At 41.6% G+C, this 27,856-nt stretch overlaps 1 protein-coding gene across 1 annotated transcript in view; it reads left to right on the forward strand.

The window, feature by feature from the left end:
* MAPK1 (mitogen-activated protein kinase 1) overlaps positions 1 to 26,823 on the forward strand; it is a 79,795-nt gene extending 52,972 nt beyond the window's left edge. Inside the window, exons 4-9 of the mRNA XM_059677183.1 lie at positions 532 to 648; positions 2,192 to 2,306; positions 2,598 to 2,729; positions 19,597 to 19,706; positions 22,579 to 22,704; positions 25,164 to 26,823. Coding sequence (XP_059533166.1) covers positions 532 to 648; positions 2,192 to 2,306; positions 2,598 to 2,729; positions 19,597 to 19,706; positions 22,579 to 22,695 — 591 coding nt within the window. The 3' untranslated portion in view covers positions 22,696 to 22,704; positions 25,164 to 26,823. The remainder of the gene's footprint in view (positions 1 to 531; positions 649 to 2,191; positions 2,307 to 2,597; positions 2,730 to 19,596; positions 19,707 to 22,578; positions 22,705 to 25,163) is intronic.
* The last annotated feature ends 1,033 nt before the right edge of the window (positions 26,824 to 27,856 follow it).

Here is a 27,856-nt window from a genome sequence, read left to right on the forward strand (position 1 = left end):
GGAGTGAATCTGTCTGCGAGGAAAGTGGAAAGAATCTTTGGAAATGCCTACATTTACGGAATAGGTGGAAGAATAGCAGGAAGTGAAGTCTGAGAAGTAGAAGTGCAGGTTGAGGAGCTGATTTTAGCAATGATGATCCTGGGAGTGCCAGCAGGTGGGGGACCTAGAAAGGATCCTGGGTGGTTTTTGGTGACTTTATTTTTCCTCAGGACAGTTTTTGTCAAACAACCTAAATGAGATTGTTGTGAGGTAAGCAGATAATGAAAGGTGGGATGTTTCTTAAAATGTGTCCTATTACAGACTCCTTCAGCCTGTTCCTTGTCTCTAACGTGGGTTGTCATCACTGCCTTCAGGTTTTGAGAATAAAATAAGAATGAGTATGTAGAATTCCCAGCAAAGTACCTGCCACATAGTAATAGTAGTAACTACTTATTACTGATATTATTGCTATTATCTTTTTTTATTTTATGATATTTTAATATTAAATTGGTTAGAATCTCTAAGGTGTCCATTTTTTTCTCTCTCTCTTAGATCTGTGATTTTGGCTTGGCCCGCGTTGCAGATCCAGACCATGATCACACAGGGTTCCTGACAGAGTATGTAGCCACACGTTGGTACAGGGCTCCAGAAATTATGTTGAATTCCAAGGTAAGGAGCAAGTTTGCATATAAAGAAAATAAGCCTCCCTCTCAGTAAACCTGTTTCCACTTGGGTTCAGTCTTGGCCTGTTTGGGCAGAACCAAGGTGCTGTCATAATCTTCTGTTTAGCATTGAACTCTGGGCCCTGGATTTTGGCCTCAGCTGGAGTAGTGCTGACGTGTAAGAGTTGGAGAGTGTGCCTCTCTGGTCACTGTTACAATAATTGGTCTTTGTCTTTGCTCAGCTCTACTGATGTTCCACCCGTGGCAGCTTTTTTGTTGTTGTTGTTAATCCTCACCTGAGGATTTTTTTCATTGATTTTTAGGGAGAGTGGAAGAGAGAGGGAAAGACAGAAACATCGATGTGAGAGAAACACATTGATTGGTTGCCTCCTGCGTGAGCCCCGACCAGGGCCCAGGCCGGGAGGAGCCTGCAATCAAGGTATGTGCCCTTGACTGGAATCGAACCCAGAGCCCTTCAATCCACAGGCCGATGCTCTATCCATTGTACCAAACGGGCTAGGGCTGTGACAGCTTTTACACCTGCTGCTGCCACTGCTGAGTGTAGGCTGGGTTGGTGTTAGAGGTTATCAGATTTAGCTGATAAAAAAGAATGACTCTTCAGCAAAATTACAATATAATTTGGAGAAAACATAGGTGTGGAAAGGATAAGAACTGCTATGGATTCTTTAAAATGATATAATCCTGTTTCCAAATGACATGTGTTCCTCTGATCTCCAAGTGGCTGTGGAAGAGTGCATCCAGTAAACAGCCAAACTCTTCTTACAAGTCTGAATCTTGGTCAGAAAAAATAATTGATTGAATAAATATATAAAAGCAAGAAAAAGCAAAGTATGATATCTTTGTTAGGCTTAGGAAACAGTTGGAAAGCATTGAGAGCTTCTGTGGAGATTGAGATTCATGGGGGGTGTTTTGGGGTTGGTTTTTTGTTTTTTTTTTTATTGATTTCAGAGAAAGGAAGGGAGAGGGGGAGAGAGATAGAAACACCAATGATGAGAGAATCATTGATTGGCTGTCTCCTGCATGCCCCCTATTGGGGATTGAGCCCATAACCTGGGCATGTGCCCTGACTAGTAATTGAACCGTTGAACGCCTGGTTCATGGTGATGCTCAACCACTGAGCCGCACTGGCCGGGCTTCAGCTTGACTTTTTAAAAAATGATTTGCAAAATGGATAAAAATATTCTATAAGTGTAACAGTGCCCGTTTTGAGTTAGTTTCTAAGTTTTCAAAATGAGTTAATAGGCTACAAATGTTCTAAACTAATAGGTGCAATTGCTTTTTCTTGTTTCTAGCTTCAATTTCTAAGGATGCTGATTTTTTTCTCTCAAATTATTTGAAAAGAATGAAGTATACTTTGGAAATTCTTATTTCATAATAACATAATCAACTTTGAAGATCAATAAGATTAAGTAGTCTTGGTTGTTCAACATCCTTTAAGAAAACAAAATTATTATTGGTTTCTCTATCTTTTTCATTTAGTCTTGTAATGCCAGATATCATTTTCCATCTTTTCTCCCTTCCTATTGCAGGGCTATACCAAGTCCATTGATATTTGGTCTGTAGGCTGCATTCTGGCAGAGATGCTCTCCAACAGGCCCATCTTCCCAGGGAAGCATTACCTTGACCAGCTGAACCACATTCTGGGTAAGCGCTCATTGGGGACTAGATTTATTTATTTCATCAGTTTATAGAGTCATTTCATTAAATTAAGAGTTTTAACAGCTCTCTCACCTATGACAGACATGAGTTTTTAATGGTCCTTCATTCAAAATGATAAGACCCTTGTAAAAAAAACTTGTTAATAAGAAAGGTAAGTATTGGCAAGGTGGTGTGAGAAGACATTAATTATCAAAGTCCATTCTGCCCTACAGCTGATGGTGTGTGGTCAGTTTACTTTGGTCTTGATAATTAACAGGTATTTATTTTATCTAATAGGTATTCTTGGATCCCCATCACAGGAAGACCTGAACTGCATAATCAACCTAAAAGCTAGAAACTATTTGCTTTCTCTCCCACACAAAAATAAGGTGCCATGGAACAGGCTGTTCCCAAATGCTGATTCCAAAGGTAAATATTATTTTGTTGATTATTTTTCTTAGGGTTAGCTTCTTGTTTTTGTGTTTGTTTTATTTGTTAAATCATTAGGTCACTAGCCTGTAAAGTTAGCCTATTGGATAATGCCTGTTTATTGCTCTCAGGCTTCGCTCCTGTTTGTTTTCTTACTCTTTCCTATAGACATGTCACATATAAGAATATGTGGAAGGCCCTTTTTTTTAAATTTTAGCTGATTTTCCTTATGTTAAGGTTATAAACTTCTGAGATTGGTCTGCTCAGATAATAATTGACACCACTAAAATTCAGAAAATTAATGTTGAAATGCAGGTTTTGGATTAATACAATGAAGCAGGGAAAGACTATAAATAGAATAAAGTGGAGATATGGAGTTGGCAGTGCTAGAGTCAACAGTACAGCATCATGTGTTAAGAGCACAGGCTTTGCAGCCTTTAGGTTCAGTCCATAGCTCAGCAACTTAACTAGCTATCTGAACTTTGCACAACTACTTAACCTCTCTGGGACTCAGTTTTCCCATTTATAAAATAGGGTTAGTAATAGTACCTGTATTATAGTAGTAATAGGGTTGTGCGAATGTCTATACCACTGGCATTTGTAGGTCTAAATTTTGAGATCTCAAGACTGAAACTTTTTAATTTATGTATCTTGGACATCTTTCCAGATCTGAAGTTATAACTACAGAATGTTCCCTGGTAGGGATGACCCATAATGTCTTTAGCTAGTCACATATTGAACATTGAAGTTTACATCAGTATCTATTGCTGCATAACAAACACCACACCACAACTTGGGGCCTTAAGACAACCACCACATATATGTTTATGAGACCATTAGGCTGGGTGTACACAGGTGGATGGGTCTGCTCTATTCACCTCAACTTGCATAGTCTAAGGTGGCCTTATAACATCTTGCATTTGGTTTGCCTCTCATCCTATAGTAGACCAGACTGGGCTCTTCATGATGGTGGAAATATTCTAAAGGAGCCAGAGCAGAAGCTGCAAGGTCTCTCAAGGTCAGGTCTCAGAACAGCAGACACTTCTGCACAGTGTAATGGTCAGAGCAAATCACAAGGTTACCACAGATTCAAGGGGTGGGGAAATTAATCTACCTATAGATGGGAGGAGCTATAAATAATTTGTGGCCATATTTAATCTGCCTACAGATTGTTTCTAGTTTTTTTACTGTAACATACATACACTTGTTTATCTAATAAATAGATCTAAGTGTCTATCTGTGCCATCAAGGGTTCTAAGACCTTGGACATAAAACAGCAGTAAGACAGATTAAGAGCCTAGATTTATATGAAAATGACATAAAGAAATGAATGGAAGCTCTCCAGGAACTCAAGAAATTAAAACTTTTCCAGCTGAAACATAAGCACTTTTTTTTTTTTTTTAATTGATTTTTTACAGAGAGAAAGGGAGAGAGAGAGTTAGAAACATCGATGAGAGAGAAACATCGATCAGCCGCCTCCTGCACATCTCCCACTGGGGATATGCCCGCAACCCAGGTACATGCCCTTGACCGGAATCGAACCTGGGACCTTTCAGTCCGCAGGCCGACGCTCTATCCACTGAGCCAAACCGGTTTCGGCAACATAAGCACTTTTAAGTCTAGTTAATGATAGTTCACAAAAAGGAAATGTAATTGTCTCATAAATATAGGGAAATGGAAGGTACTCATTTTTATTATATGAGATATGAACATTAAAAGTCATTAATTCGGGGGGTTGAGGGGAGTGCTAGGCTCCACCCTTTCGGACTAGATTCGGCTCTTAGGCCTTGGCTGGGCTCTTATGGGCTAAACTCCACCTTTCCAGGCTAGGCTCTGCCCTTTGGGTCTGGACTCTGCTCTTCTGGGCTACACTCTGCCCTTCTGAACTGGCTTCAGCTGTTGAGGGCTAGGCTCTGCCCTTCGAGACTGAGTTTGGCTATTCAGGACTAGGTTCGGCTCTTCTCTTTGGAGCTAGGCTGGGCTCTTTGGGGCTAGGCTCCACCCTGCAGCCTGGGCTGGGCCCTTTGGGACTAGGCTAGGCTCTCCAGAAATAGGGTCAGTCTTTCAGGACTAGCTTAGGCACAAAAAGAAAAAAAAATTATTTGAAGTCAAAGCAATTGCCACCCCGAGCTTGTTACTATCACGGTGTTCTATGAGGCCAACTCATGGCCCAACGTAACCGCCCTCTGATATAGGGAAGATGCATACTAATGGGTCAGATTACATGGCCTAACTAAATTTTTGTTAGTCTTCATTAGTGGGGAGGAAATAGTGGATAGAGAACCTCAAGAGTTTCTTGTGCCCATACCAGACAATGAATGCCAGCCTCGGTGAGGTCAAGTCCAGTATCTAGAGGCCTTGTCCTCTCTCTCCAGCACCATCGCCATCATGGAGATGCTTCTCCATAATGCAAGAAGCTTCCTCCTCAACCTTTCATGAAAAAAATCTTTTATATGTCTCTTGATAGCCCTATCCCTCCCTTACCTCTAGTACAGGGGTGGGCAAACTTTTTGACTCAAGGGCCACAATGGGTTCTTAAACTGGACCGGAGGGCCGGAACAAAAGCATGGATGGAGTGTTTGTGTGAACTAATATAAATTCAAAGTAAACATCATTACATAAAAGGGTACGGTCTTTTTTGTTGTTGTTTTATTCATTTCAAATGGGCCGGATCCATTCCGCGGGCCCTAGTTTGCCCACGGCTGCTCTAGTATTTTTAAGCTTGGCTCATGCTTTATTTTCTGGATCCCAGTGCCAACAAATCGCTTTAATTTCTATGACAACTTGCTGCACACATGTTTGTGGAGAAAATAACCCACAAGTTGGTGGTAATTGGGTGGGGAAATGGCCTCCACTAACAGTCAGCTCAGGCACCTGTGCTGGCCTGTGGAGAACTTGGGCTGTGAAGAAAGTCAGCCTCTCAGCTTCCCAGCTCGAGTCTGGCCTTGGGAGTCCAATTGCTTTACCAGAGAAAGAAAGTCATAAATTTGGGAAAATAAAGCTTTTAATAGGGACAACTGGAGCAGAATATCTAAAGGACATTGTATGACAATGAGGCAGGACTGGGGTGTAGTAGGAATTAGGTATGGGAAGATAAGGGGCTCTATGAGGTCAAAAAGAAAGCCTTTGATGAACCCAACTCAAATTGGGAAGCAATGATAGAATACCCAGGTCAGACGAATCTGTCTCGAAATCAGCTGGTCTATTTTTCTGCCTCTGTGTAACCTACCTATACTTCAGCCCAGCCAGCCAGGATTCCCTCTATCCCAGGAGGTTATTGCAGAGGGGGGGTCTCCTGGGATCACAAGAAACCATCTGGTCTAAGAGCCTAGCTTTCCATGTGAGAAGATGAAGGCACACAGAGGTGAAGTGATTATATGCAAGGGAGCTATTCTGTGGCACACATGGAGCTGGAGTCTTTTAAGTTTAGTACTCTTCACTTTAATAAATGTAACCACTCAACTTTTTTATCTTCTGAGCCATTTACCCACCCATCTTTCCATCCATCCATTCAACAGTCCTTTTCTAAACTTAAAAAGCTAGAATTCTATGCTGCGGGGCGGGAGCGGGCTGAGAGAGATCAATGGGGGAAAAAGGAGACAGACATATGTAATCCTTTCAACAATAAATAACTTTTTTAAAAAAGCTAGAGTTCTAAAGTATTCTGAACCAGGATTTCTGATTGGATGGTTGTTATTATATAGCTGGCACAGAATTATGTTCATAATCTCCTAGCCACTTAAAGAATATGAGCACAGGGCACCTCCCCAAAGCACCTTTGACCCATCAAAGGATGAATGGATAAACAAAATGTAGTATACACCTACAATATAGTACTACTCAGGCATAAAAAAAGAATGAAGTACTGATACATGTGATAGCGTGGATTAACCTTGAAAACGTGTTATGTGAAAGAAGCCAAGCATGAAAGATCACATATTACATGATTCAGTTTATACGAAATATCCAAAATAGGTCAATCCATAGAAATAGGATGCAGAATGGTGGTTGCCAGGGACTGGGGGGCGGGGAGAGTGGGAGTGGCTGTTGACTGGGCACAGGGTGTTCTTTTGGGGATGATAAAACACAGTTTGGGCCCTAGCCGATTCGGCTCAGTGGATAGAGCGTCAACTGCAGACTGAAGGGTCCCGGGTTCAATTCCGGTTAAGGCCACTTACCTTAGTTGCAGGCTCCAGGGCAAGTGCAACCAATCGATGTTTCTCTCATACCGATATTTCTCTCTGTCTTTCCCTCTCTCTTCCACTCTCTAAAAATCAATGGAAAATACCCTCGGGTGAGGATTAAAAAAAAAGTTGAAAAACAAATAGATAAATAATAAAATAATTTTTAAAAAACAACAACACAGTTTGGAACTTGATATATCAGGTAATTGCACAACATTGTGATTGCACTGAATGCCAATGAAATGTATGCTTTAAAATGGCAAATTTTATGTTATGTAAATGAAACCTCTAACAAAAGAAAAGGACTTTATATTTCCTTCTGGCCCTGGACTGGAAAAGGGAGCTCTATGTGACTGCTTCTGGGCCTCACAAATAGGGGGACTCTCTTAGAGAAGAGCTCCCTAAAACCAAAAGGGCCTGCCCCTAGGGATCCTGATACCTGTGCCCAGGCCCCAGCAGGGGGTTTGGTGGGCTTCCCAGCTAGGTCCCTCCATAGCCTCACCAGATGCAGGGCTGCAGTGAGGAGGGGCCACAAACCTTGAATTAAAAACAAAAATCTGAATTTTATTTTTTTTTAAATACATTTTATTGATTTTTTACAGAGAGGAAGGGAGAGAGATAGAGAGAAACATCGATGAGAGAGAAACATCGATCAGCTGCCCTCTGCACATCTCCTACTGGGGATGTGCCCGCAACCCAGGTACATGCTCTTGACCGGAATCGAACCTGGGACCTTTCAGTCCACAGGCCGACACTCTATCCACTGAGCCAAACCGGTTTCGGCCAAAAATCTGAATTTTAAAGCTCTCAACAGCTTTAGTTACTATTTTTAATAGATTTATCTCTTATGCATTCAATTATTATCATTGTCATCAGCACATAGAAATTTCAAGGTGACTATTTAAAATGTCAAGTTTATTAGACACTCAAAGCTTAATTTTGTTGTTTTGTTCTCTACTTCCTCCTCCTTTATATTTATTTCTTGGTTTGCATGCATGGTTAGTCTAAACATATGGACTGATTTTTCTCCACTGGTTTTAAAATACTTCAATGAATTCTGCAGAGGCTTGTTACAGAATGAGCGCAAGAGTGGGTACTATTCCCCTGCAGATGGAGGAGACGGGTACCTTTGGTTCCTGCTGGGTCTGCCTCTGCGAGAATAATTGTCTCTCTCTGGTCCATAGAAACTGCAGAGCTCTTGGCCTGGGGACCTGAGTTCCCATGTTCTTTTTGTTTTGTGGGGAATTCCCTTTCCCTGACAAATGGTCTCCACAGAGTTCAAATGGGTCATCATTGACCCTGGGCCCCCAAAGAGGTGCTCTGCTTCATGTGCACACTCACCCACTTTGGTTGGTGACTTTCTCCTTATTCTTCTTGCCTGTCTTGAGACGGAACTTAAAGAAAAGGAAAAGAAAAACGCAGAAGGTAAAGAGACTCAAGAAATGCTGTTCTTTTCTTGCTTTGGCCCAATTTGCAGAGGGTACATTAGATACTCCTGGGCCAGAGGATCAGCCAGCTTATGCAGCTGTCACACCTGTAACTGCTTTACCTGCCAGGGTCAAAAAGACCTGGGAGTGCACCAGGCACCTTGCTTTTTAAGCCCTTAAATCCACCCACTGCAGGGTCAATACTTCTGATGTCCACTCTGCAACCCGCAAGAGCCGTACAACCCTTAGTGCCTTGGTGTGGGACTCCCAAAACCTACTCTAGGAGAGGAAATAGGTGACTTTAAGATACCCATCAGATGTCAATTCCCTAGTACAGGGTCACCCTGGAAATCATGCTTTTCCTTCGTGTGTGTGTGTGTGTGTGTGTGTGTGTGTGTGTGTGTGTGTGTTTTCTATTATTTTCTCATTTCTTTTTTTTTTTAATATATTTTATTGATTTTTTACAGAGAGGAAAGGAGAGGGATAGAGAGTTAGAAACATCGATGAGAGAGAAACATCGATCAGCTGCCTCCTGCACATCTCCTACTGGGGATGTGCCCGCAACCCAGGTACATGCCCTTGACCGGAATCGAACCTGGGACCTTTCAGTCTGCAGGTCGACGCTCTATCCACTGAGCCAAAAGGTTTCGGCTATTTTCTCATTTCTTAAGTTGGAGACATAGCTAATTCAAAACCAGAACTTTCATTCTAACTATGTTAGCTGCATCCCACAAGTTTGGATATGTAGTATTTTTTTGTTCTCCATCATTTCTAAATTTTTATTTTCATTGTTATTTTTATTTGATCCATGAATTGTTTAGAAATGTGTTTTCATTTTCCAAACATGTGCTTTTTTACTGGTTCCATTTTTGTTACTAATTTCCTTTTGCATAATTGTCAGAAAAAGTGATCATACAAAACTACTATTTCTTGAGACTTGCTTTACAGCCTAGCAGCTAATCAGTTTTTTGTAAATATTCCATGGGTGTCTGAAAAGAGTATATTCTCCATTCAGGGGATGCACTATTCTATGTGTGTTCATTAGCTCAGTCTTTTTCTTTATTTTTTTGTTTTGTTGTTAATCCTTACTCAAGGATATTTTTTCATTGTTTTAGAGCTTGGAAGGGAGAGTGAGAGACAGAGACATCAATGTGAGACACACATCAATTGGTTGCCTCCTGCATGCACCCCGACAGGACTGGGGGAACCTGCAACCAAGGTATGTGCCCTTGACCGGAATTGAACCTGGAATTGAACCTGGAACCCTTACATACAAGTGCCAATGCTCTATCCACTGAGCCAAACCAGCTAGGGCTAAATCAACCTTTAATTGTGTTTTTCAAGCCTTTCTAATAATTTTGTCTGCTGGATATATCAATAGCTTAGACAAGTATGTCAAAATCTCCTACCTGATGATGGATTTATCAGTATCTTCTAGCAGTTCCTTCAGGCTTTGTATTTACTGTGTTTACTAAGTATTTACATTTATTTCTAAATAAATTGTATTTTGTACTTTCTATTTTTCTATTTCTCATTCATTTCTCCTTTCTTGCCATCTTTTGGATTGATTTTAGTGCTATTTTTCTCCTGCTATTCTTGTGGGTTTTGTTTTTTTACACTCATTATTTAGGTATATTTGCTATTTTTTTGTCTTTTATCTCTGATTTATTGTTTTAGATTAAACGTTTATCTTTTTTTAGAGCTGTTTAAAGTTCACAGCAAAATTGAGGGAGAGAGAGAGAGATTTTCCACATACCTTTCCCCCAAGTCCCTATTATCCACATCCCCTACCAGGACAGTACATTTATTACAATTGGTGAACCTACACTGACACATCTTAAGCATACAAAGTCCATGGTTTACATTATGTTTTACTACTCTCAGTGTTGTACATTCCATGGATTTGGTCAAATGTATAATGACATGTATCCATCATTAGATGGAAGTACTTTTTTTATACATTCTTTCATTTTTCCCTTTACTTGTTTGAAAATTGTCTTATGTGTTTATTCTTTTAGTGGTTGCCCTAGACCAGCGGTTCTCAACCTGTGGGTCACGACCCCTTTGGCAGTCGAACGACCCTTTCACAGGGGTCGCCTAAGACCATCCTGCATATCAGATATTTACATGACGATTCATAACAGTAGCAACATTACAGTTATGAAGTAGTGACGAAAATAATTTTATGGTTGGGTCACAACATGAGGAACTGTATTTAAAGGGCCAGAAGATTGAGAACCACTGCCCTAGATGGTATTTAGATGTTAAAGCTGTGCATGTATACACATTTAGAAGTCTTGTGTCTTTCCCATGATTTGAAACTATCACTGTGTAGTAATTAACCCTTTTTCTGTCTAGTTAATGTTTTCTTCACTATTTAGTTTGAATTACTATGGACACACCATCTTTCTTCTAGTTTGTATTTGCTTGGCATATTTTATTCTCATGATTTTACTTTCAGTGTTTGTGTTCTTATATTATAAACAACGTTTACTTGGATTTAAAAAAAAATCTAGTCTGGCAAAATAAAAAGAAAGAAAAGTCATTAATTCCATTTCCCCCCACTCATCACAGTAATAAGCATCAATAAGTTTGCTAGCCCACTGTGTGGTCACGGCTGTGGGGAAACGTGTTCTCAGAGACAGCTGGTGGGGTGTAAATTGGTTGATTCTCCCTGGAGGACAATTTGGCAATTCTGTCACATGTCTCTTGTTCCAGCAATTCTGGCTGGGTATTGAACTTTTGGGTCTGCCAACCAAATGGGGGAGAAGTGGCATTTTCATTTGTTTTTTCTTTAATTAAGAGTGAGAATGAATATTTTTTCACATGTTTGTTAGAAATTTCTGATGGCTGAATCCCTTGAACCAGCAGTAATACAGATTTTTCTTCAAAGGAATTGAGCTTCAGATTCTCTCAAATCTTGAGGGGAAGAAATAATTATTATTCAGCAGATGGTACTGGGCTAGCTGAATAGCTACTTGGAAGAAAATCAGTTTAAATTATTACTCACACATCAAAATAAATCCAAAAAAATTAATGATTAAATACTTTTTTCTAAAAGTCATACCATTTGAAACTAACAAGTATTTAGAGTAGTCAATATTTTTTTCTGATCTCTGCATGGAGAATGACTATCTTCCTAAAAAAAAAAGCAAACATAAAGGAAAAATAGTAGATTTGATCACATGAAAGTTTTAAAACTTAAAATAGATTAGATGGAACAGGTGCGGACAATAGGAATAAAATGTTCTAAACTGAATACGCTTTAAAGGAGCCCTGTTCTGTCATTTTGAAGGCAGCACAGCATAGTAGTTAAACTGTGTGCTCTGGAGTCAGGCTCCTGAGTTCAAACAAGCTCCACCACCTCAGGTCTTTCACTTTGGGCAAGTTATTTAACCTCTATTTCACAATTTCTTCATCTCAAATTAGGGAAAATTGCATTTCCCCCCTCACAGGGTAATTTAGGAAGGTTAAGTAAATTATTAGTTTTTAATGTTAGGCTCATCATTAATATTAGTGTGTAAAATGCAGAGAGAAATCAGTAGATAAATAAATGAGCAAAGAAAAAGAACATAATCTATAAAGATTACACAATTAAGAAATTTACAGAATTGTAATTAAGAAATTTTGAGATTAGGAGCAACTGTTTGGCGGTTAGCATGTGAGAATCTAGTTTGGGCCATGTTGAATTTAAGACACCTGTTAGGCAGTAGAAACAAACTAAATGCCAAATGTTTATTGAATGGTTGAGTAACTTATGATACATCTGCTTAAAGGAATATTGAAAGTCATTAAAAGCTTTTGTGGGGGTCTTTTTTGTAAAACGTTTACAGCATGGGAAAATATAATTAGCAATATATACTAGGGAAATAATATAGCATTTATTACATATAGTATGATCTCATTTATGTGCAAGGAAATGCATACAAAAATTCTACAAAATATATCAAAACATTAGCAGTGGTGAGAGAAAGGAAGGGAGAGAGAAACATCAATGTGAGATCAGTTGCCTTCCATATGCACCCCTACTGGGGATCGAACCCACAGCGCAGGTATGTGCCCTGTCCAGGGAATGCAACTGGCAACCTTTCGGTGCACAAGACAATGCTCAATGCTCAACCAATTTACCCACTCCAGCTGGGCTGAGACATTTTCTTTATTTGGCTTTCAGGAAATCATTGGATACACCGTCTCAACCTCCATATATAGGCACTTCTCTTCCCATTCTGTAACTGCTGGAGTAAGCCAGACTGTTCTCCAGCCTCTTCTGTTTGCTTCTGTCTCCTGCTTCCTAGGTGGTCAATTGCAATCACTTGACTTTAAATAACTATAAATTAGTGACTCCCATATTCGCATCTCCTGCCCTACCTCTCCTCTGAACTCCAGACTTATATACCTCAAGTAGCATGTTGAATAGGCATCACAAACTTAATATGGCAAATGATACTCTTTATTTTTCCCCTAAATCTGCTCTTTCTGTGGTATTTTGTGCCATAGTACTAGTAAATGAAACCAGGGGTCTGCAATTACTCTGCAAAACACACATAAAGAAACAAAACTTGCCCTAGCCGGTTTGGCTCAGTGGATACAGCGTCTGCCTGCGGACTGAAGGGTCCCAGGTTTGATTCCAGTCAAGGGCACATGCCCGGGTTTTGGGCTCAATCCCCAGCGTGGGGTGTACAGGAGGCAGCCAATCATTGATTCTCTCTCATCATTGATGCTTCTCTCTCTTCCTTCCCTTCCTCTCTGAAATCAATAAATATATATATATTTTTAAAAGAAACAAAATTTGAGTTCTTTTTTAGTCCATCAGCAAATGCTGTTAGCTCCATCTTCAAATTATAACCAGCATCTAATCATGTCTCATCAGACCTACCTCTACCTTATCAAGCATCTTTCATTTCTTGCTTGGATTACTAGGATAGCTTCCTAACTGGTCCTATGGCTTCTACTCTTGTCTCCATATGATTTATGTATATTTAGAATCCAGATGGAATTATATTACTTATAGAAACCATTAAATGGCTTTCCATCACACAATACTAAACCTAAGGCCCAGGGTCCTATATCATCTGCCCCAGTTACCTACCGTGTTCCCTATATCTTAAAAAGAAAAAAACATTAGCAGTGGTTACCTTTGAATGATGGGGCTGTGGGTGCCAGAGTTGAAAGATCTTGGGTAAGTCATTCACACAGATTAGAGGGTCAGCTATTGGAGGCCTTCTCACTTCCACAGAACCTGTCAACTGACTGCAGCCTGATGAAGGACTTCACTGGCTCTCATAAAAGATAAGCCCAGTAGTGTTGAGGTTCCCAGACAGTCACTTTGACTGGAACCTGGGCTTTATTTCTTCCAGCATGGCCTTCCTCTTGTGCTATCTTTATTTTTAGTCTCTTTGTTTTGGTGACAAGATAGCCACTAGCAGCTCCAGGCACACACTGACAGGTCTCCTGATAGTTTCAGCTTAGGGCTGGCACTCATTGTCTCTTTGGATCCACCCCAGACTAGTCATTGTGGCCAAGGGAACCCACCCAGGTCACAGCACAGCTAGGGTGGGTGGGCAAGCCTGGGCGCTCCCCCATGGCAAGAGCAGCTCGTGTGGTTAGAGGGAGTCGACACTGGTAAGCAAAACCAACAGACAAAAAAAGATGAGGAATTCTGCATGAAAAAAAAAGTTGAGGAGCCCTAACCGGTTTGGCTCAGTGGATAGAGCGTCGGCCTGCGAACTGAAGGGTCCCAGGTTCAAGTCCAGTCAAGGGCATGTACCTTGGTTGCGGGCACATCCCCGGTAGGGGGTGTGCAGGAGGCAGCTGATTGATGTTTCTCTCTCATCGATGTTTTTAGTTCTCTATCCCTCTCCTTCCTCTCTGTAAAAAATCAATAAAATACATTTTTTTAAAAAAAGTTGAGGAATTCTGTTCTTACCCACTTTTATTTTTTTAATTTAAAAAATGTAGATTATGTAATGAGTCTCTCCATTTCTCAGATAACCTACTGTTTGAAAAGCTTCTAGACTTTGTTATTGTATATATATATATATATATATATATATATATATATATATATATATATATATATATATGTTGTAAATGTGACCATAAGCTGTATCCTTTTTTATTACCGACAGAGAGTTATATTTATTCATCTGAAGCTTGGGTGAGAGTTCTAGGCTAAAGATAGGTCTGGGAGTTATTTTACACATGGCATTTGAAATCATGCAAGAGGTTCAGAGGATAGAAGAATGAGATGTATAAGAAGCTGGATAACATGAACCTTCAGTGGGCAATGGAATAAATGAAATAGGAACGCTTGAAAACTAGAAAGAATGGACAAAGAAAATAACTAGCTCAGTATTTTACAGAAGCAGACGATGGCATTATAAGAAAGAAGACATGTTCAGCAATCTCCATGCAGCAGAGAAGCTTCTAATGAAGGGGTCATTGGTGACCTCATAAGAGCAGTTAAAGCATTTGTGTGAGAAGTTTGAAATGGAAAGTGGAGACAATTTAGTGGTTCAGATGAGGGAGAGCTGGTTGTGATCAGGCCACGTGTCACAGAGATTTGGCTTTAATTAGGGAGAGGCTCTCCTCTTTCCACAATGAGGATATGTGTGAATTTGGGTGGAGGGACATCCAGGAATGTCACTCCTGGGCATCTCAGTAGCACCCTCAGTGAGATCTGCTGAGGATAATGAGGTCCAGTTGATAGGAAGGTTATGCTTCAAGTGGTAGGAGTTGAGAAGACTCTTAGAATAGAGAAGGGGCAGACCAGGGATTTTCCAGAGCAGTTGGGGGGCCTTCATGAGATTTTTTTAAAAAGCTTGCAATTTTGTATCATAGGAGTTCTCAATAGCATAGTCCTTACACCTCTGAGGTCCCAAAGTCCTTCCAGGGTATCTGTGAGGATAAAACTATTTTTATATTATAAGGCATTGTTTACCCTTCTCTCTGTTGCCATCTGCACTCTTGGTTCTTAAGCAGTGGTGAGCAAAACTGCCAGCACCTCAACACAAGACAATGCCATGCCCTCACAGCTAAAAACCAATGCCAACTGCAGTCAGAATGTTCTTTTTTTTAAAATATATTTTATTGATTTTTTACAGAGAGGAAGGGAGGAGGATAGAGAGTCAGAAACATCGATGAGAGAGAGACATCAATCAGCTGCCTCCTGCACACCCCCTACTGGGGATGTGCCTGTAACCAAGGTACATGCTCTTGACTGGAATCGAACCTGGGACCCTTGAGTCCTCAGACAAATGCTTTATCCATTGAGCCAAACCAGCTAGAACCAGAATGTTCTTGTTGAAGCAATAGAAATACTCTTTATTTTATTTTATTTTTTAATATATTTTATTGATTTTTTTAGAGAGAGGAAGGGAGAGAGATAGAGAGCCAGAAACATCGATGAGAGAGAAACATCGATCAGCTGCCTCCTGCACATCCCCCACTGGGGACGTGCCCGCAACCCAGGTATATGCCCTTGACCGGAATCGAACCCAGGACCCTTCAGTCCATAGGCCGACGCTCTATCCACTGATCCAAACCGGTTTCGGCAATACTCTTTATTAAAACCCACCCTTCATATGTCTTTTTAATGTTTTATGTGGCAAAATGGGAAGTACACATAGAACATGTCTGCCACATATTATTGCCCTGGTTTTCTCAAGGAAAAGCACTTGTTTGAATTATGAGCTGACTTAGCTGCTTTTTGAAATTGATCCTCAAAAGTTTTGGGGGGTTTTGTTTGTTTGTTTTTCTTAATTCTTACCTGAGGATATTTTTTCACTTCATTTATTTGTTTATTTTTTTAGAGAGAGAGTAGAAGGGAGGGAGGGGGAGAGAGAGAGAGAAACATCCATGTGAGAAAGACACATCTATTGGTTGCCTCCTGCACACGCCCCGACCAGGGCTGGAGATCCAACCTGCAACCCAGGTATGTGCCCTTGATAGGTAATAAAACCTATGACCCTTCGGTGCATGGGCCAACGCTCTAACCACTTAGACACTGGCCAGGATGATCCTCAATAGTTTTTAAGGGCGGGATTCTGTGGTCAGAAAGTTATGGTAGCACAGTTTGCACAGCTAGGTCATTTTCTTGGTCCCCATTAAGAAACTCAGGTTGAGGATGGAAGTGACAGGTTGCAGCCTTGATCCAGGATCAGTTTTGCTGGGTAGGTGAGATGGACCCAAAGCCATGTGATGGAGAGCCAGTCTGATGACCCTCCATGGGGTCTAGGCCTGGGGTGGGGGCCAGAAGGGTGGGGTTATATTGCTAAGCACCCACTGAAACTAAAGAGAAGGTGTGGGTTCTGAGAGGGCACCAGAGAGAGTCGGAGATCATGGTCAGCCCCGGAGGGACTTCAGTCTCTTAGGAGAAATAAGACCTGTATCCAAGGAAACATACGCACAGGCAGCGTGATTCATACCATCTGAGTGGTGCCAGCGGATTGCTGTGTGGTGTGGGAGGGGGAGGCTGGGCACTCTAACTGTGAGATCAGCACCTGCCAGCTGCTCCCCATGTCTCTCCTTTTCCCCTTCTGTAGTTGTGATTAATGCAACAAATATCACTTGCAGTAAAAGGATGCTAGAGATCCAGTTATTTTTCAAGTAGCAAAATAAAAAGTTACCTTCCTTTGAAATTGTTACCTGGAAAGATTAAGGGCCTAGAATTTTTTTAACTTGAAGGAACTAAGAGATCTGTTTTAGAAATGCTTAAACTACCAGGTGCCTTGAAGTGGGAACGTACCCCACCCCTCAACTATTTAGAAATACTGCTTTAGAATGAGACTGTTGCTAGGCTGACCTGGACTTTTTCTGACACCAATGGTGTCTAATTGGGCAAAAGGACAAATGACTTCTAATCTCAGCCAAGTTCTTGGGGAAATGTCTGTGAGCTCTTCTGAGGGAGGGGTGGTTGGGAGTAGGTAAGGTAGATTTTATTACCTGTGTTATAGGTAAGACTCTAAAACTTACTCGACAAGGGTTGTGTCATGTGCACATACATCTGTCTGGTATTCCATGGGACTCAGATGTGAGCAGGAGGTGCCTCAGTTCTTGACCATCATGCTGCACTGTCCTGACCTTAAGAGTGAGCCTCCTCCGAAACCAAGCCAGATGTAGGCCCCGTGAGACCCCATGTCACAGCTGCAGAAATGACAGCTCTGCTGCCCAGACTGCTTCAGTCAGAGCCTAACATGTCTAGATTCCCAAGAGCCTCCTCTGCTCTGAAAAGTCTCCTAACCTGTAGAGCAAAATGTCACTGTTCCCTGATATCCTAAGGTAAACGCGTGTGTTAGAATGACTGATAGAGGCACACTGTCATTACATGTGCTTTAAAAACCTTTTACAGTTACCCTTATGGACATGAGGAAAATTCTGTGCTATGTGGAATTTCTCATTATGCCCAACTTGTGGTTTACCACATTTATTTTCTCTTAATTGTCTTGAAGATCAAGATGGGTGACATGCAACTAGGGAGTCACTAGTTGGCATTAGATGAGCATGCAAAGAGCATGTGCACACACTGACAAGCGCACGCCCTTATAGTGACCTCAGGCAGTTAGGTGCCTCTTCAGCCCTCCATCTGCCCTCTGGAGTTTGACTTCCTAGCACATAAGCAGTCACTTCAGAAGGTGCATTGGCCTGTTGCTCTCAAGGATTAAATGAATGAGTAAAATTAGCTTCCTCTACCATTCTACACGTAGAGCTTAATGGCATGTGGCTGAGGTTGATGCCTGATCAGTTATCACTGCTTCATTAAGTAGATGCCACTGTGGGTTTTTTGTTTAAGTGTCACTATATTCTCTAGGACTTAGGAGAGGCTTGGATAGCTTTTCGGCTCCCCTTAGGATTTAAAGAAAGGACCTGCCACTTAAATTGAAAACCGCTGGTTTGAGTGTCATTAAAGAGACAGTTTTAAAAGAAGCCTCCTACCGCCCAGCTGGTGTTGCTCAGTTGGTAGAAGCACTGTCCAGTACACCAAGGGGTGATGGGTTTGATTCCCGGTAAGGGCACATACCCAAGGTTTTTGTTCTATCCCCAGTTGGGGATGTGTATGGGAGGCAGCTGATCAGTGTATATCTCTCACATCTCATATCTATGTCTGTCTCTCCCTTCCTCTCTCTCAAAAAAATTGTTTTTAATATATTTTATTGATTTTTTACAGAGAGGAAGGGAGAGAGACAGAGAGCTAGAAACATCGATGAGAGAGAAACATCGATCAGCTGCCTCCTGCACATCTCCTACTGGGGATATGCCCGCAACCCAGGTACATGCCCTTGACCGGAATCGAACCCCGGACTCTTCAGTCCGCAGGCCGATGCTCCATCCACTGAGCCAAACCGGTTTCGGCAAAATTTTTTTTTAAATTTTAGATCTTTCAGAAAAGAAGCCCCCCTTGCTACCTCTTTATCAGAACAATAATGTATTTCCTGACATTTATTATTTCTCATTGACATCTACTTCTGATACTAAATCCAGGAAGTGTTCTGTCACACTTCCCTTAACCCTTGTCCCAGCTGGAGTTAGCCATGCCCTTTGGCTATCCTCGTGATTTGAGCTGTTCCCTGGATACTAGGTATGGAGGAGTCCATCAGGATAAACTGTCCATCAACCCCCTCTCCCCCATCTCATTCCTGTTGATTCCACACTTGCTTCCTACTGTTAACGTGAAAGAAATGTTCAGCTGCTAACTATGGTCAGATTGAGAGGATACTTTTAGTTTGGGGCCTTGGAGAAAGATGCCAGGCTGCAGAATAGACCGGGCACCTTTGCTTCACACATGAACCTTGGCCAGGACCTGGAAGAAGGGGACTAAAACCACATAGGAGGACAAGTGACCATTTTCTTCTATTACCTTAGAGGTCTATCCTGTATGCTGAAAGATAAAATGACCATTGCAGAAATCACTTTGGAGTTGACTTAAGAGAAGTACATACATAAAACTTGCTTTTGACATCTACAAAGCAGAGTAGTGATTTAGGAAAAGTCCAGGTGTGGCAGGCAGACTTGGGTTTGAATTGTCGTCTTCCACTTTCAGCCTTTGGCTGAGCGTCACCTGTAAGTCTGGGTCAGCAAGTGTCAGATGGTCACAGTCTCAAGAAGCTCGGAGACGACATAGCCACCCGTGTGCTGACTCTTCTCCCCAAGGCGATGCTTAGCTGTTTGTTTTTGAGTCCCTTTACTTAAACAGGAAATGGAAAGTATTTCAGTGATTATTCCTTTAGTTCTCACCACTGCAAAACTTTCTCTTTGTAGCTCTGGATTTACTGGACAAAATGTTGACCTTCAACCCTCACAAGAGGATTGAAGTAGAACAGGCGCTAGCCCACCCGTATCTGGAGCAGTATTATGACCCAAGTGATGAGGTAAGAGCCCATGCTCCTTGCTGCTTCTGCAGGGATATATGTGACCCAGCAGCAGGCCCAACCAGGAGGGGCCCAGATGGCCTTTGTAGATTGTTCTGAGAGATACTTGGTGCTGTACCTGGTCCTCCCACTATGCCTACCTCCTCCACCTGGAGGCCTAATTCTGTCAGCACAGCTTGAAACCCTTCTTCCGACCCTTTTATCTTAGAAAACTTCTAGCAGGGGTGAGGCTGGGAAATAGTTGGATAAAGGGGAGCACAGATAAGGAAGGGTTCCAACAGTGGAGACCATTGTCATGGTCTATGGCAGGTAGAGACACCTGAACCAAAGTGCCTGTCCTGAGGATAGAGAGGAGGTTGCCTGTTTGGGGATGGGTGTCATGTAGATTAAGGGGGCAGGGAGGTCAGCCTGGACAGTTCCCCTATAGCTTGGTGACTTCAAGTATGGTGTACCTCCCTGAAGATGGGAACACAAGAGCCTATTGTGGTAAGAGATGATGAGTCCACAGGTCAGTGTTGGCAGGTCTCCAAGCATTCTGGAGATCCAACTAAAGATAGCAGAGAAAAATGCAATATGAACCAACGTTGGGATCTTTCTAGTTGAGGCTCATATGTGTAGAAAGCAAGCCTTCACACTCCTATTTTTGAAAGAGGGAGAGCCAAGGAGGGTGTATTAAAATTAAAGGGGAAAATAGAAGAGGAGAGGAAAAGCTATAACAGCTAAAAGCTGATAAATGAAAGAAATCAAGAAGTATTTATTAAGCAGCTTCCCCTTCTACCTTTATCCCCTCCTCCAGAAACAAGACATCTTGCAAAGATACCTCCAGTATAGTAAACAACAAGGAACTAGGTGAGGGAGCGTACCTTATGGAGCCCTCAGTGCCCCTGTGAGCTAGAGATTTCCAAAGCCCCTGTGTCCTCATCTCAAACTGGTTGCCACCCATACCCAGCAGGGGTTTGGGAGGATTCGGGCGGCGTAGGTAGGACACCCAGTGTGGTCTCACACAGAGCCGTCCTTCAGGGCAGGCTAGCTGCTTGTTGACTTCTCTCATGGACACGCATTCTTTCCCCCCTTTCAAGAGGCCAACGCTTTAGTGTAGACTTTGGGGCCCATACTTGCTTTCTGTGAGGTCTGGTGGGAGGAATATATGACTAGGCATCCAATGACTGACAGCTGGTATCATCATTAGATTAGTTCTATAACATAGTGAGTTGGGGGTACTTAAAAATCAAAATATAAATAATATTAATTGACTAATTTTGTTTTGTTTTTGTCATTGATAATGTATGGAGTTTTTTTTTACATAGATAGTTTTCATCTATACTGAAATTGCTGTCTAGTTAAAGAGAGTGATAAAAGAAAATTTGCAGGAAAAATACAAGAAAGATCACTTTGTAGTCTTTTTACAGTATTATTATTAAAGCTTTGGAGTATTTCCTACCCAGCTTACATTTCTGTATCTAAATTTTAAAAATAAAATAGAGTTCATTCTGTTTAACATAAACGTGGGTATTTTCCCATGATACAGTAAAACCTCGATATAAAGGATTAATTTGGGAGAGGGTATGTCAGTTAAAACCGATAGTCCGTTATGTAATAAAGTAGGTTTTCCGAATGCATATGTTAAAAATTGACAAAATAGTTTACCTGTTTTTACTTATATAGACACATTTGTGTAATTAAAATTAAGTATGTATGAAAAGTTTGATTTCACAGAAAAGTTTTCTATGTCTATTACAGTAATTTTAAATTTATACTGACTCGGTCTAGTAAATGCGTGCATTCACCAGTCACTGAGAGTAAACAGAGGCCCACAGCGGGGGCCTGGCTGAGCACACTGTGGGACATTGGCAGACAGGCGTTGAAACTGCTGCAAAGTCACCCCACTCGACAGCAGAACCAGTTACCCTGTGAGATGCAGTGTGATCACATGCTAGTCATTCACTGAGCATTGTTTATGACCGATGACTCTCCGATTTAGATATGTAATGTTTATTTACGTGGGTGATATTTTTGCAGTGTTTTTTTTTTCCAACATATGGCCCATTTGCTAAAATTTGTTAAAAATAACAGTTAATTAAAAAATAGCCTATTAATTTAATTATGAGCAAATATTGGTTAAAAGCATTTTAAAATTAACAGGGCATTAATTGTCACATATGACATACAGACCGGAAACTTTTCCCGGTAAATCCAAAGTTCATTATATCGAGGTCTGAAAAATCGAGGGTTTGCTGTACTAATCTTTCTTGCAGCTTCATTTTATATATATTTTAATTGATTTCAGAGAGGAAGGGAGAGGGAGAGAGAGATAGAAACATCAATGATGTTTGAGAATCATTGATCGGCTGCCTCTTGCAAGCCCCCTACTGAGGATCGAACCCACAACCTGGGCATGTGCCCTTGACCAGAATCGAACCCGGGACCTTTCAGTCCTCAGGCCGATGCTCTATCCACTGAGCCAAACTGGCTAGGGCTGTAGCTTCATTTTTAACACTCCATAATATTTCTTCATATAAAGATATTATAATGTATTTAATCAAATGCATCTATTTGAATATTTTGGATTTTGATTGTATAAACATACCATCACCATCACCCCTACAAGTTTCTGTGATTCTTAACTTTCAGTGCCTTAAAACATTTGAAAATTATTCTGGGATAAGTTCAGATGGATACTCGTAATGAATTCAATTGCTCCCTGTTCGTTTATTAAGTGCTCACAGGAATTACACTTTGAAGCATGTGGGGCACAAGTACATAGATACTTACCATAGCTCTTGGTCTTTAGTAGATGTCAGTCTTGTATACGTTTCAGAGACTCCTAACCATAACAATTGTTGTCTACTATATATTTTGTTTTCTCTTAAAGCCCATTGCTGAAGCACCATTCAAGTTTGACATGGAATTGGATGACTTGCCTAAGGAGAAGCTCAAAGAACTCATTTTTGAAGAGACCGCTAGATTCCAGCCTGGATATAGATCTTAAATTTGTCAGGTACCTGGAGCTTTGACCATACAATAAGACCTAGAGAGGGAAAGAGAATATAAATTAAGTTACCTAAAAGAAAGTGGGATCTCTGTAGACCTGCATGGAAGCTTCATGAGTTTAGATTATAAGATATGGTGGACAATACAGTGATATTGGTAGATTTTTAAAAAGCATGTGCTCAAAAAAAGGAAATGCAAATCATGATTTTAGAGAATGTATGGAAGAGGGAGAATAGGGCTTGTATTAGAACCCTATAGAAGTGAATGGTGAAATAAAGAATTGCAACCAAGGGCTAAAGCATTTGCTGTGGAAATGCTTCGGACAGACTGGCATGGAGGGGCTGGAGGTGTCCTTTGGCAAGCAGCAGTATCATGTACAGTGTGCACACAAGTGGCCCAAGGGGTGCTATGCTTGTATTAGAATAGGAAGCCACCTGGTGGCATTATGGAAGAGCAGATTCTGCAAGTGGTAGACATTTGGGGGTTTCTTACCTGGGTCTGTATTTCATTCTCTCATGCCTTTTTATTTTCATACTAGAGGCCCGGTGCTCGAAGTTTGAGCAAAAGTAGGCCTTCCTTCCCCCGGCTGCCTGCATCGGCTTCCCTCTGTGGCACCTGGGACCTGGGCTTCCCTCGCCACCCTGGCTTTGTCCGGAAAGATGTCTGGTCTAATTAGCATATTATGCTTTTATTATTATAGATTATTATAGATGTTGAGGTCTGAGGACAATGGCTCAGGCTGAGGATTTCAGTGGCAGTGTTTTCACTTCTCCCAAGAAAGGTACAAAACTAAGAGAAACCTAGAGGTGAAATTAATTCATTACATACAGTGGCTGTTTTTAGCAGTGTTTCTCAGAAGTGTGGTCTATGTGCGTCCTCCCCGTCCCTCCCCCACTCAGCAATCTGTGTTTTAACATGTCCTTCAGAGGATTCTGACACTCAGTTGAGAAACACTAGCCTGTCAGTGGTTAGAGTAGATTTGACCATTTGTGATTCTTTTTTTTTTTTTTTTTAATATATTTTATTGATTTTTTACAGAGAGGAAGGGAGAGAGATAGAGAGTTAGAAACATCGATGAGAGAGAAACATCGATCAGCTGCCTCCTGCACATCTCCTACTGGGGATGTGCCCGCAACCCAGGTACATGCCCTTGACCGGAATCGAACCTGGGACCTTTCAGTCCGCAGGCCGACGCTCTATTCACTGAGCCAAACCGGTTTCGGCAGCCATTTGTGATTCTTAACTTTCAGTGCCTTAAAACATTTGAAAATTATTCTGGTTAAGTTCAGATGCATACTCGTAATGAATTCAGTTGCTCCTTGTTTGTTTATTAAGTGCTCATAGGAAATGCACTTTGAGAAATATAATTTCTCCAAGTGGAATAGAGAATGGGGATAATGGAGGGGGAAATGTGCTCCTTGTACTTTTGGAGGTGACCCATTTGCAAACATCTGGAGAGCCAAGTGAACCCTGTCACGTACAGAAAATGAGTGAAAGCTGTCAGCAAGTTGCCACCAGCTGCCTTTCAGGGTGCTCTCAGAGGTCAGCTCCCCTGGACCTGGATGATGAAACACCCCTGCCTATGGGAACTAGGCCACAGTTCCCTACTCTCCAGAATCGGGCCACCATCCTCTTCCAACCAGCACTTGGTTTTGCTGTTCTTCTGCACCACAGTCAGAGCATTAGTAACAACACACGTCCTGCTGCCTATGTAGTTGATTTTGTCCTACCTGATCATCCAGAGAAAAAGAGACTTACTGAGAAGAGCGGGAGGGGGAAGAGTTTTTTGCTTCGTATTACTTTATAAAGACCCTCAGACTCTGGTTTTGATCATTATCGTGGTGGGTTAATAAAAGGCATCTTGAGGCTACTGAAGCCAGCCAGCTGGCCTGTGAGCAAGTGTGTGTGTGTCCGTGTGTCCCCCACAAGTGTATGGAGACATCTGAAGAGAGGTGCCTTCGAAGACGGCCCCGCCCTTCAAAGCTGCCCTGTTTCACATGCCCAAGTGTTCCAAGTGAAGTGACCTTTTTGCAGGTTCTTTTCCCTTTTTCACTTTTTGTTTTTCATGATGTTGCTGTTGGTAATGTTTTATTATGGTTCGTTCTTTTCATTTTAACACTTTTCTAATGCTACTGCTGATGTTTTAATGTGATTCATTTTTTTTTTTTTTTAATCCTTACCTGAAGAGGTATTTTTTTCATTGATTTTTAGAGAGAGTGGGAGGGATGAAGGGGTGGAGGAAGGGGGAGAGAGAAACATCAATGTGAGAGAGACACATTAATTGGTTGCCTCCCAAATGTGCCCAGACCGGGGCCGGAGATCAAACTGCCACCAAGGTACATGCTCTTGACTGGGAATTGAACCTGAAACCCTTCTATGTTTGGGCTGTTGCTCTCACTACTGAGCCTCACCAGCCAGGGCATTTTTAACTTGGGTTTGTTTGTTTGTTTGTTTGTTTTTCGATAGGACAAGGGATCAGAGGACTGGATGTGCTCAGACATCGGTGTTCTTCCCAGTTCTTGACCCTGGTCCTGTCTTCAGCCCGTCTCGGCTTATCCACCTTGACTCCTTTGAGCCATTCGGAGGAGCGGTTTCTGGTAGTTGTGGCTTTTATGCTTTCAAAGAATTCCTTCAGTCCAGAGAACTGTTCCTGGCACCCCTGTGTGTGTCACCCACCGGTGACCTGTGGCAGTATGTACTTTCAGTGCACCTACTGCTTACCGTTGCTTTAGTCACTAATCACTTTCTGGTTTGAAAGATGCAGTGGTTCCTCCCTCTCCTGAATCCTTTCTTACACGACGCCCTGCTGACCCATGCAGTCACACCAGAGACAGTTTTTTCCAGGTTGGCTCTCGTCACTGGCGTCTCACTTTATGATAGGGAAGGCTACGACCTAGGGCACTTTAAGTCAGTGACAGCCCCTTATTTGCACTTCACCTTTTCACCGTAATTGTTTCCCCAGAGCAGGAACTCGTGGAAACACCTGGGATGATGTTGCCGAACTGCAGCAAGTGCTCCTATCCCGGGAATCTTTGGGGGCCCTTGTCAGCATCTTTTCTCATATCATGTTAGTCACTAACATTTAAGGTATGTGCTATTTGCCCAGCTTTTAGAAAACTCAGTACATTTTTCTAAATAAAAGAATAATGTACTGCACTCAGCAATTTCACTCTGTAGATTTACTGTGGTTACTTGTACAATTTATAGAGGTATAACACTTGCCAAAATGTGTTATATGCAGAACAGAGTGTTGGCAAGACTTATGCAAAAACCTTTAAAGTGGCAGCTTCACTCTGGATTTAGTGAGAGATGTACAAAGGTCACAGCAGGGTGCTGAGGAAAGTACCTGGAGAAGTAGCCAGTAGGCTGCCTAATGTCACTGGGGCCGCCCCAGGTACGCATACCCCAAGCTACTTCACATGGTGTGCCACATTCGATGCCTGAGGATTTAGCAGAGGGTAAACACTGCGTCTTTAAATGAGAAAGTGTACAATTTTTTCCTCCTACAGCATGTCAGCATTTCAAGTTCATTTTCAGCCTACAATATAACAGTTTGTAATAGAGCCTTCATGAGCTCATGACATGAAGCACTGTTCTGTCTCAAGTACCAAGTACTCTCAACTGTTTCTGATAATGCCGAGCTAAGACCATCAGAAAAAGCTAGCACTAAGTCACGTTTGGAGCGCAATCCCATGTTTTCCTGATCTCTTTAAGTATTGTTCCTGCCACTGTACACTGTGGCATTGACCTGGTGTTCTATCCCCGTGCGGTGCCTCCTCTTGACTCCCCCACTGCTCTCTGTGGTGAGATATTTGCCTTGTTCAATAATTACTGTACCCTCGCATGACTGTTACAGCTTTCTGTGCAGAGATGACTGTCCAAGTGCCACATGCCTATGATTGAAATGAAAAATCTATTGTTACCTCTGAGTTGTGTTCCACGGAAAATGCTATTCAGCAGATCACTTAGGAATAATTCTATTTTTAGCTTTTCGTTTCTCAGCTGTCCTTTATTTCTTGTTTGATTTTTGACAGCAATGGAAAATGGGTTTTATGAAGATTGCCTGCTAATATGAAAAGAAATGCACTTGTAATTCATGGAAATAAATGTACATCTTCTATCTTCATATTCATGTTAAGATTCAGTGTTGATTTCCTCTGGATCAGCATGTCCGAAGGGACAGTCAGGTTCAGTTTGTGCTTAGAACAGAAATGCTTCCAGCCTCACCTTCCCACTGGGCACTGCCCAACACTTTGGTTTACATGAAATGACTTAGAAAGCATTTGTTTCCTATTTTTCCTACTTGCACAGCAGAGAAATAAATTCTGACCTGTTTCTTTATTCAAATCATAGATCCAAAATATCTCAAAACTCTGACGAAGAAGCCTAAACGTCTCAGGCTGGATTCTCTGGTTCTTTCTAAAGAGGGCCTGCCTGTGTGCTCCAGAGCTGCTGCTAGGCACAGCTGAGCACTGGGAAGGGCTGCCCAGCATCCCTCGCCCCCCCACCCGGCCTAGAGTCCTGAGGCTCAGACCTCACGGGCTAAAGAAGGATGGCTGACTCATCCTCAGTCATTGGAGCTGCATCTCGATTCTTGCCCTAAAATACATGATCCTCAGCTCCACGCTCAGAGCTGCATGTCAAGGTCCACACAACATTGACAGGATATAGATCCGACTGTTACTTGATACATTGATAAGTCAGTTTTCATTTTAAAGGGAGCATTGGCAGTTTTATTACTCTTGTTTCTGTGGACTTTTTTAAGTGGAATGTTAGTAGTATTATGAGGTTAATCTATAGTCCTCTAAATGGAAAGCCATAGTCTTGGTTACTAATGCCTGGGAACTGGGCTCTTCCCATCTTTGCTGGTACCTGGAGTCAGATTGGCATGAAACCACTAACTGCATTCTAGAATCACTGTAGCCATATGTGGTGTGCTTTTAATCAATCATGCCAACTTGGTTTAATAGTTCAGAGAATTATCATAACCAAGGTACCTGTGAAAAGTACTAGCTGTTATGTGCGATAGACTCAACATTTGGATCTTCTTGCATCTCTAAAAATGTACAGATTAGGTCATAAATTTATATTGGTGAGATGAACACTTTCATTATTGGTATGCTCACATAAGCTTTCAAACTAATGGCTTTTTTGGTGTC

The sequence above is a fragment of the Myotis daubentonii genome, chromosome 19 (assembly GCF_963259705.1).
Source record: "Myotis daubentonii chromosome 19, mMyoDau2.1, whole genome shotgun sequence".
NCBI classification, from domain to species: domain Eukaryota; kingdom Metazoa; phylum Chordata; class Mammalia; order Chiroptera; family Vespertilionidae; genus Myotis; species Myotis daubentonii.